This window comes from Wolffia australiana, chromosome 5 (assembly GCF_029677425.1).
Source record: "Wolffia australiana isolate 7733 chromosome 5, ASM2967742v1".
Taxonomy (NCBI): domain Eukaryota; kingdom Viridiplantae; phylum Streptophyta; class Magnoliopsida; order Alismatales; family Araceae; genus Wolffia; species Wolffia australiana.
In genome coordinates this window covers 21,527,434-21,537,453 of record NC_135839.1, presented here as the reverse complement: position 1 = coordinate 21,537,453, position 10,020 = coordinate 21,527,434, and the positions used below count along the sequence as shown (strand labels likewise).

The following is a 10,020-nucleotide window of genomic DNA, read 5'->3' as shown; positions in this document are numbered from 1 at the left end:
CCATCAATAAAAAATAGAGTAGGGCTATTCCCCTAGTTCCTTTTGTTGTAACAAATCCTAATATTCTATCTAATGTATCATTGTTTACTTGCATTTAAAAAAAGGTTAATTCTTTATAGCACTAAGTTACTTAAGTTCATTTTTTATTTCATTTTCCAATATAGATAGCACTAAGTTACTTAAGAGGCACCGCTTCTATAACTCCCTATCGTCTCTTTCTTTTAGTAATGCACGCTGTAATTGTGGCTTCTATTCTCTAGGAGTTTCTTAAACTGATCCCATTTCACAGCATTGTAAGGCAAATCAGAATCGATCACTTGGTTACCGCACACAGAATCAACATAGTTCTTTTAACACTTAATAAAGTTTGGTACCACTATACTCCATTTCTTTTTATCTTTAGCTGGTGAAATGGTATTTAAAAAATCTTTAAGATAATCGGATGTCAACGGGATAGAATCATTTTATGTTATTTCTTTCTTCTAGAATAATGAGACTTTTATTAATAAAATGATTAATTATTTTAAGTGGATGACCCATATTAATGAAGACATTGGTATATATATCAGGTACTACTTTAACGTAAGATGAAGTTGTGATAAAATTATCGTGTACAGTATAGATATCAACGTGTTGACTCAATAATGATTGTACCACTTTCATGGCTATGTATGCTTTATGCATTTCTCACTTCTAAAATTCGTTTTCCAATGATTTGGTCGTTCAAAAATTCTGAAAATCCATAAAAACAGAGAAAATGTAATAATGTCAAAAAAATATTTTTCATAATAATAAAATAATGTTTTAAGGAAGCGAATGCCAGAAAAATCTAAAACAATCCCAAAAATTGGGAAAAATAAAAAAATCGCACAAAAGGTTATATTAATCAGTTTAATTCATGATTATATAAAAATATGGAAATTTTAATACAAAGTTTCATGTAATATGTGTGATATTTAATTGGTTATCTGCATGTTATCAGGATGACACCCAAGATGCCTACTATGTGGCCAAATAGGCAGAAGTGGGTCACATGTAGAATGTGATGCACAACTCCAATCTCATGTAGATTAAGAAGTACTTAGAATAAAATCCATTCGCTAGTCTCACAATTGGATGGTTGATACTAGGGAAGGACACTGTCTGACTGAAGCTCGGTTAGACCAGACCAAACTGGACCATCGGTCAGCCTTTTGAGGGCTGACCGAACAGAACTGAAGACGGCTCGTGTTTAAAAAATGTATTATATTATTTCAACATGGACTATAGAAGGATATGAGCAGGTCAACAGGTTTGCACATTGCTCCTCTCCCCTTCATCGTCCGATACCTCTCCCCCCTCCCAGTCACAACACTGCTGTCGCCATCACTGCCGCTGCCGAACTCAGTAAGCTTCACCTTGGCTTACCCTTTCTTTCTACCTCTTGCACCCTCTCTCTTTCTCAATCTCTCCCGCTCCCACTGCCTCTCTCTCACAGTCCCTACCGAACACGCTCTCCATCCATCTTGCACTCTCCCTCTCTTTCTCCCAATATCAATATCTCACTCTCTCCCTCTTTCATCCTCACTTTCCCTCTCTTTCTCTCACTCTTTCAATGCTGTACTCTCTCACTCTACCCGTCTCCCTCTCTCACTTTCTCATGGGTATAACAATGTAAATATTCCTCAACCGGATGGATTATGAAGAATTAGTCCCATCTTTGTGACCATGGGAGGAGCAAAATAAATCAAGAGTGATATACTTCGATGGATTTGAAGCTTATGATGACTTGCCATGTTGGATAGCATCCTCCTAAGAGAGATATGAAGTGATAAAGGAGTCTAGCTCTATCAATGGTGATATTAGAGTCAGGGCTATTCATCAAACTCCCAGTATAAGAAGATTTTTAGATTGTCTAGACCACTGATCATCCCCCAATTTTAATATTTTAAATATCTTGTTTGATTTGATAGAATAACAGGTTCAAAGAAAAAACTTATGCACCTGTAAACAATACATTTGTGATCTTAGGAAAGAGTGTGTTCAGAATAAACATGAAATTTGAGTTGAAATTGATCTCTTAAACTTTGAAAATAGGAGGTGCCCTCTTAGTTGCTTTAAGGATACCAACTGATGATAATGACAATGATGAAATGTATTTCTAACTATAACATGTTCTTTAAAAAGAAATGTGAGTAAAGTATGATGGGAAAAAACCAAATTGGGAATAATATCATGTTAACTAACTATATATATAGCTGAGAACCTAGAGAAAAAAGAGCAGCAGCAATCAAGGAAAAACAAAATAACCATGTACATTTCCCCCATCTCTTTTTCTTGTAAATCGGAATGCGAGATCAGATAGTAAAGAAAAAATTATGCACGGGGAATGACATCTATTCATACAGAAAACAAAAAGGACGCAGCTACAAAACCCCACCTCTACCTTTCTCCTTTGGGAGCTCTCTTGCCTTTGTTCATCCCTCACAAGCCTCAATCAAAAGCGCACAGCAACAAGAAGCTGAAACAGAGACATAGATAGAGAGCGGGAGAGAGAGAGTTAGCACAAAATTACCCACCTCAGTAGAGATAGGAAAGGGCAAGGAGAAGTACCAAAGCCTAGAAGAGAAGAATAGCACCAGTCCAGCTGCTAACTACGTCTCCACTTTCGCGGACGGCAGGCAGGCAGGGGCGTTTTATGTAAAGCTGCGGCCCAATAAAACCCAGTAATGAAAAACGCATGCATACCACAAAATAGAGGTAATTAATGAGCGAGTAAATGAAAGTTTGGCATCAGGGTGATATGGGTGGAATAACCACAGATACGTAATAAGCAAATAGCATGATTTGCTACATTGATGTAGACATAGACTGTTGGTTAATACTCGTCTAACATATCTTAGGTCATGCAGGAGCACACCATGGATGTACTAATCGATGCATTGGATGCATTATGATCCGCTCAAGAAACAGCGGATTGATTCATGGCTTGTGTAGATAACGTACTTTGCAAATAGGGTTCTTTGCTACAGTGATGTATCTATGGATGATGGATATACTCTTAACATACCTTTTGTCATGCTGGAGCACACCATGTATGTACCAATGGACGCATGGATGCATTATGAGCCTTTGAATAAAGGGGTAGATTGATTCATGGGTTAATGGATTGATAAATAATGGACTTACTTAGCAAATCACATGATATACTGCACCATTCTGCACTCCACGATTTACACGACGGTGACATACTCAAGTATACACCTCACTGGCCGAAATTCATCTCTGAATACCTGCCGGAAATAGGTACGCCAATGAGTGACAGGTCGCATAATATTTTAACAAAAAAATTGGTCGCTTAAATGTGTATATTGTTGGTGACTATCACTACCTGCGAGGCTTATTCTGTCGCTGACCAAACTCGTCATTGGAGGTTTCTGCAGTCATCATATAACCATTATTGATCTAATCGGAAAAAATAAGACTCCAAGAATAAAAGTGAGAGTAATACAATTTAGGTTAGAGAATCATACCGGATCTTTGAGGATTCTTCCAGCTGGTAGAAGCCTTCGGTGCGGTAGTTTCCCTGCTGAAATGAACATTTCAACTTCAGTAATAATTCTAAGAAAAATGATTTAAGGGAAACGTGCAGAAAAAGAAAAGACGCAAAATGGCCCAAGGGGGTCGAAATGACATTTTCGGCCAAGAGGGGATCGGAAAAAAGATGAATGCAGGGCAACCTAGATGATGACTGAGCCGAAGAAGACGTCTGCCCTGGTAAACAAGCATAGTAGTTGCCGTCGAGAGACAAGTACGGAGCATAGGACCCTCCTAATGCCCCAGAAGACCCGGCTAAGACAGGCACCCTGAGATATTCTCTCATTATTAGTTTTTTTAATGAAACGAGAAAGAGAGAGAGAAGACACAAAAAAAGAGACAGAGAGAGAGAGAGAATGTGTGCGAGAAAGAGAAAGAGACGGAGAGAGAACATGAGAGAGAAAGAGAGAGAGATGGAGAGAAAGAGAGACTAAGACAGATGTAGCAAAAGACAAAGCGAAAGATGAAGAGAGAGGAGAGAAAGCAAGAGAGAGAGAGAGAGAGACGGGAGGAGGCATGAGAGAGAAACAGAGAGAGAGCGTGTGAATGAGAGAGCACGCGAGAGACAGAGATGGAGAGAGAGCATGCAAGAGAGACAGAAAAAGAAAGATAAAGGAGAGAAAGAGAGGGAAAACAGAAAGAGGAAAGGAGAAAGAGACAAGGGGAAGAGCGAGAGTGAAAGAAAATGAGAGGTACCAAGTCATTTCGTTGTTTCCAAAACCCATTTGCGGCTGAGCAACATATCCTGGTAGCGCCATGCCAACAGTCGGAACGCCAGGATGTTGACCTCCAAACTGCATAACTGCACACTCACGTCGAATATTTTTTCAGCAAAAATTCAACGACATCACATTGAAAGGAAGAGGGAAGAATTCAAATTAAAATTCAAAGAATATTAAGGAAGAAGATCTGAGGTCCAGTCCCATATGAGACGGGGAAATAGAAAAACCAAGAAGATAAATTTGAACCTGATACTAATCAATCTGTGATAATAATTTACAGAACCATGCGGTACGGAAAAATGCTAATAAAAAAAATAAGACGTACCCTAAATAATGTAAGAAAATATTTGAAAAAATTAATATAAGATAAAAATGGATTGTACATAATATAATTAGGCTTCAAATCATTATAATAAACTATTGCCAGAGCATACATGCACTCGGGGAAAAAAAGGTATAAAATAAACGTTCAAAACAAAATGCATCTGATTTTACAAAAAAACGTTCTTTAAAGAGCTCACATACTTATGTTGAAAGAACGAAAAGTTATATCCTTCTGTCTCATTATAAGAGACACAAGCGTAAGATAGAGAGAGAATGTGTGCGTGTGTCTCAGAGAGAGAGAGAGAGAGCAAAATGGAATATGAAATGCGTTTGTAGTAAGTAATCAGGTAGATCAAAACACAATGTGTGGATTTATTCAACTGCCTAAACAAGAATTCTTGAAAGGCAAAGCAGAGCCTATCCCTCATTGGAAATAAGTAACCTATCAAATAACCATTAAATTTTAAGCAAATCTCACCAGGAAGCAAAGCTGGAGTGCCAGGAAAATTTTGATCTCCATGAGCAAGTCCAATTGCTCCGCCGACTCCCATAACCTGGGCTCCACCGTAGATGAAGCCGCCCCTGCCGCTTCCTTGGGAACTGGCTTTCGGTTTCCCAGATACTGTAGCCACTGATCTCACTGAACCGCGCGGTGAATCTGAATCGCCAACCTCAGATGAATTTGCAGTAAGAGCCGGAGACTGTGAACCAACAGTTTGTGAAGGCTGCTCAACAGTTTGACCAGATCGTTGACCAGAATGAAATTGCATTTGGGCCGACCCTCTTCCAAGTTGACTTGTAGGCCCCCTAGCATGAACTCTTGGCATCATGTGGGTAGTGCTGATTGCCAGTGAAGATGAAGTTGTTGGTTGAAAATTACGCGCGTTTTTCACGCTGATGGGCAGGCCCGAATCATGTGCAACGTAACGATCTTTACCATGAGGATCAGCAACAGCTCTTCCCCTGAATGTTGAGCCAGTGTGAGAAGGTGAAAAGTTTTCCTCGCTAAATGAAGGAAGATTCCGATTGGCATTCGCAGTTTGCTGATCCCTCTTTGAAGTAGTTGAGATTTCTTGAGTAGATGAAGATCCGGAAGGGTAAAATGGAGGCGACGCAGAGTTCAAGCTTGAGTTTGATATCTGCTTCTGTAAATTGTCGTGCTCAGAGTGAAAGTTGGACGAACTAGAAGTTTTCTTTCCCGCGTTGTTTACGTACGCTTCATCGTTGGGATTTCCATCTCTATGCAAGAGAAGAGAAAAATTAATTTTCTTAAGAAACTGAAGCAGATGATAAAACTGAAGAATCATATAACAAAATTAAAACTCACACTTTACTATGAGATCTTGGCTGCTCGTTGTTACTCTTTGGAAGAGGTTCGTAGCGTCTGGTTCCTCGCCCTCTAACAAATTTTGGCGCATGATTCTGATGGCTGCCCTCGTCATGGGCTCTCGGTCTGTCATCCATGTAAGCCCTAGATCGGCCATCCGATCCACGTGGCCTCTCGTTATATGCTTGAGACTTGTTTCCTCTGTTATCTCTGATATATCCACGACCATGATCAGCATTTCGAGATCCACCACGACCCCTAAAACGACCTTTAGTGTACCTCCCCTGGAGATGGCCAAAGCCCAACAAAGATTTAAAACGGTATGCTTAACATAAAGTTTATATCTTTTCATAACTCTGACAACGATATCCTCGAACACTGACACATAATGTACTCATGAATTATGCTATAAACAAGGATAATGATTTCAGTCAGTTTCGGTTCTACTGAACTAGTTAAGGCTGAATATCTCAGAATAAAAAGGGAAATGATATCTTAATGCTTAAAAAATACCAACTTCTTGAACGAAAAAAAGAGGGTATTCAAAGAATAATTTGGGATGATGAGCCACCTTATGACGAGAATCCTGCAAACTCATTTCTTCAAATCTGTCATGAACCCACTGTCCCTCGTCCTTTGATTCCCACAATCTGCGCCCACCTTTCAGTCGACTACACACGGAGAAGCCAATCAAACAAATATAGTATTAAATTTCCCAAAAACCAAACACATTGATTAGCAGAATAAATGATTTATGTCCTATTCTCGTCCGAAGATCAACAAAAGGGTTCTTAACAAAGAGAATACCCTCACTAATCTATCATATATCTTTAATTTCACAGAAACATCAATCAACTCTATAATCCTTTGTGTCCTGATCGCTTTTAAAGATGAACAAAAAGTTCTGACCAAAGAAAACAACCTCATGAATCTGCCACAATTCTACATCTCGATCTCTCATTTGACAGAAACAGTGATAAACTCTATAATCCTTTGTGTCCTGCTCACGTTTTAAGATCAACAAAAAGTTCAAAACGAACATAACAACATCATTGATCTGCCATATTTCTATTTCTCGTTCTTTCATTTGACAGAAACAGCGATTGACTCTAGTGTCCTTTAATCCTCGGAGTCCTACTCGCGTATAAAGATAAACAATTTCTAAACAAAGAAAACAACCTCACCGATCTACTATTATTCTATATCTCGTTTTTTTCATTTGACAGAAACAGCGATTAACTCTGTAATCCTTTAATCCTTTGTGTCCTACTCGCGTTCAAAGATCGACACAAATTTCTTAAAAAAGAAAACAACCTTACTGATCTGCGACAATTTATATCTCGTTCTTCCATTTGACAGAAACAGCAATAAATTTTGATCCGTAGCGCCCTACTCGCGTATGACTATCACGCAGAGAAAAAATATCCTGATCAACTGATGTAATTAAATCTTCCGTTCTTTTGTTTGACAGCAACCGCAATTAACTCCAGAATCCTACGAAACTAGCCATAGAACATAAAAAAAACAGAAATTTAATCTCTTACCCGTGTCTTCCTCCTCCACTCTCTCGAAAGCGGTCATCGTGCATGTAGAATGCACCCGCAGTAGGCACCGCAAAAGGCTCGTTCTCTTTCTTCTCCTCTCCCTCCCCGACAGGCTTCTCTTGGTAAACCTTCCCTCCATCGCCCTTCTCACTCTCTCCAGCAAATTTCACGTTATCAGCGGAGACTTCGACATGCTCGTAGACTGTCCCGGTCTCCTCCTCGCTCAATTCCTCGTCTTCTTCATCGAAATCCTCGTCATCGTACACCGGGGCGCCTCCCTGGCCGTCGGATTCCTCCTCGGATCCGATCCGGCCGGTCCTCTCCCCATCCGAGACCTCCGCTCCATCCTCGTCGTCGCTGGCCTCCCTCCTACGCATTGCCGAAGGAAGTAGCGCCTCGTCCGGATCACTCTCGTACTCCTGTTCATCTTCCACCGCCATCAAGAACAATCAGATTCACCGTGCAACAACAATCAAACTTCGATCTCGATCGCAAATAGGCAGACGATCAATCGAGAAGGTAGAATCGGAGGGGACGATCTAGGGTTTTCTCGAGGAGCGCGGGCTGTTTGTTGCAGATTTTTCCGCCGCTGAAGAACAGTGAACGAGCGGTGGCGAGAGGGGTTTTGTTGACGTGGACGGATCCGATACCTCCGATCGACGGTTCGTATTTGGAGGAATATTCCGAGATTTCATCGGGGTGCAGGAAACGGTAAACAGGGTGTTTCCGGCCGTTGAGATTGAAATGGACGGTCGGGATCTGAGCATGGGAGGTGGTTAAGATGGTCGTCTCCGGATTAGAGGGGTTGTTTGCTGGAAACCGGTTTAGAAGGATGGTCCATTTTGACTAGTTCTCTCTCTCTCTCTCTCTCTCTCTCTCTCTCTCTCTCTCTCTCTCTCTCTCTCTCTCTCTCTCTCTCTCTCTCTCTCTCTCTCTCTCTCTCTCTCTCTCTCTCTCTCTCTCTCTCTCTCTCTCTCTCTCTCTCTCTCTCTCTCTCTCTCTCTCTCTCTCTCTCTCTCCCCCTCTCTCTCTCTCTCTCTCTCTCTGATCTGATGTACCCAAAAGCCCATTTTCAAAGGCTCATTAGCAACTAGTGATCCAAGAATGAGATCCTTATAGAGCTGACAAGATCTACAAAAAAAGTACCTAGATTCCCTCAAAATCCTATGACAGTTTTTGTGACAGGATTTATTTGACATGATCTTTAGATAGTTTTTCTTTGACAGTATCTTTGATAGAATCTTCTGACAGATTTTCTCTAACATGTTCAACTTTGATAGAATCCTCCAACAAATCCCTGCCAAATCAGGATTTGTACAATACATCTACTCTTAATGGTGAAGTTGAAGATCTTTTGTTTTGTCCAATCAAGATATTATTGAGTCACACAAATATCTCTTGACACCTTCTACATGACCCATAATCTGCAAAATATATTGTCAGATTGCATATCCTCTATTTTAGCTTGTTAGAGTTGTTTTTATTAATATTTTTAGTTGTCCTTTAATGGGTACAGTCCTTATGGATGATCATGCACTTGTTCTGGCCTATATAAGGCTCCCATGTACCCGTGAATAATTATTATTGAAGTCTAGTATTTTATTGAAACTCATGTTTCTTCCCTCTGAGTGTTCTCTTTACTAGAGAGTGCTTCAGTGCCTGTGGATTCAAGCACAACCCCTTGTGGACTCAAGGGTTGGAGAAGCTTGTAAACTCTCCCTCTCCCCCCCCTCCTTTCTCTCTCGCTCTCCCTCTCTCACTTCCTCTCCCTCTCTCCCTCTCTCTCGCTCTCTCCCTCTCCCACCTCTCTCTCTCACTTCCTCTCCCTCTCCCTCTCTCTCACTCTCTCTCCCTCTCCCACCCTCTCTCTCACTTCCTCTCCTCTCCCTCTCTCTCCCTCCCCCTCCCTCCCCCACCCTCTCTCCCTCCCTCCCTCCCCCACCCTCTCTCTCCCTCTCCCTCTCCCCCACCCCACTCTCACTCCCTCCCCCTCTCACCCTCTTTCTCCCCCCCTCCCTCTCCCCCCCCACTCTCTCACTTCCTCTCCCTCTCACCCTCGTTCTCTCTCCCTCCCTCTCCCCCTTCTCTCTCTCCTCTTCCTCTTCCCACCCTTTCTCTCTCTCTGTACACATATATATAAAAAGATAGATTACATATATAAAACTACATGTTTTCAAAAAGCCAATCATACCATCCATATCTCTTAATGTTCATTCATATACTATTTTTTATAATGCACCTGTAATGTTTTTATGGAGTCCTTGAAACATAATGATGTCCCAATACAATCACAAATTTTATATCATTAGATAGAACAATGTTATAGAGTCCCACTCATACCCTAACTACTATAGTTCATCATATGGCCATTAACATGGATGCAATAAGGACAGATAATGGGCGCTCTTTCGGGGAAAGAGTATACTACATTGAACCCTTGAATTGTATTATACCAAATTGTCTATTAGGTTGATTAATATCAGAATTGTGTAAGTAGAATTTAGACCTCATACACCATAGATATCAT

The 10,020-nt window shown here is 40.8% G+C and overlaps 1 protein-coding gene across 2 annotated transcripts; it reads right to left on the bottom strand.

Annotated features, from left to right (window-relative positions):
- Window positions 1-2,250: 2,250 nt before the first annotated feature.
- LOC144703860 (CASC3/Barentsz eIF4AIII binding protein) lies at window positions 2,251-8,107 on the bottom strand. 2 transcript variants are annotated; one of them, XM_078576135.1, is made up of 11 exons: window positions 7,494-8,107; window positions 6,521-6,620; window positions 5,950-6,233; window positions 5,101-5,861; window positions 4,273-4,378; window positions 3,720-3,845; window positions 3,513-3,568; window positions 3,371-3,416; window positions 3,169-3,272; window positions 2,593-2,685; window positions 2,251-2,500 (listed from the first exon to the last, which is right to left on the bottom strand). In XM_078576135.1, exons 1-9 carry the CDS (start codon window positions 7,931-7,933, stop codon window positions 3,245-3,247), a joined length of 1,947 nt encoding a protein of 648 aa, XP_078432261.1. In that variant the 5' UTR covers window positions 7,934-8,107; the 3' UTR covers window positions 2,251-2,500; window positions 2,593-2,685; window positions 3,169-3,244. The 2 variants fall into 2 exon arrangements, with proteins under 2 accessions (XP_078432261.1, XP_078432262.1); XM_078576136.1 differs by having other exon boundaries at window positions 3,513-3,565.
- Between the last annotated feature and the right edge of the window lie 1,913 nt (window positions 8,108-10,020).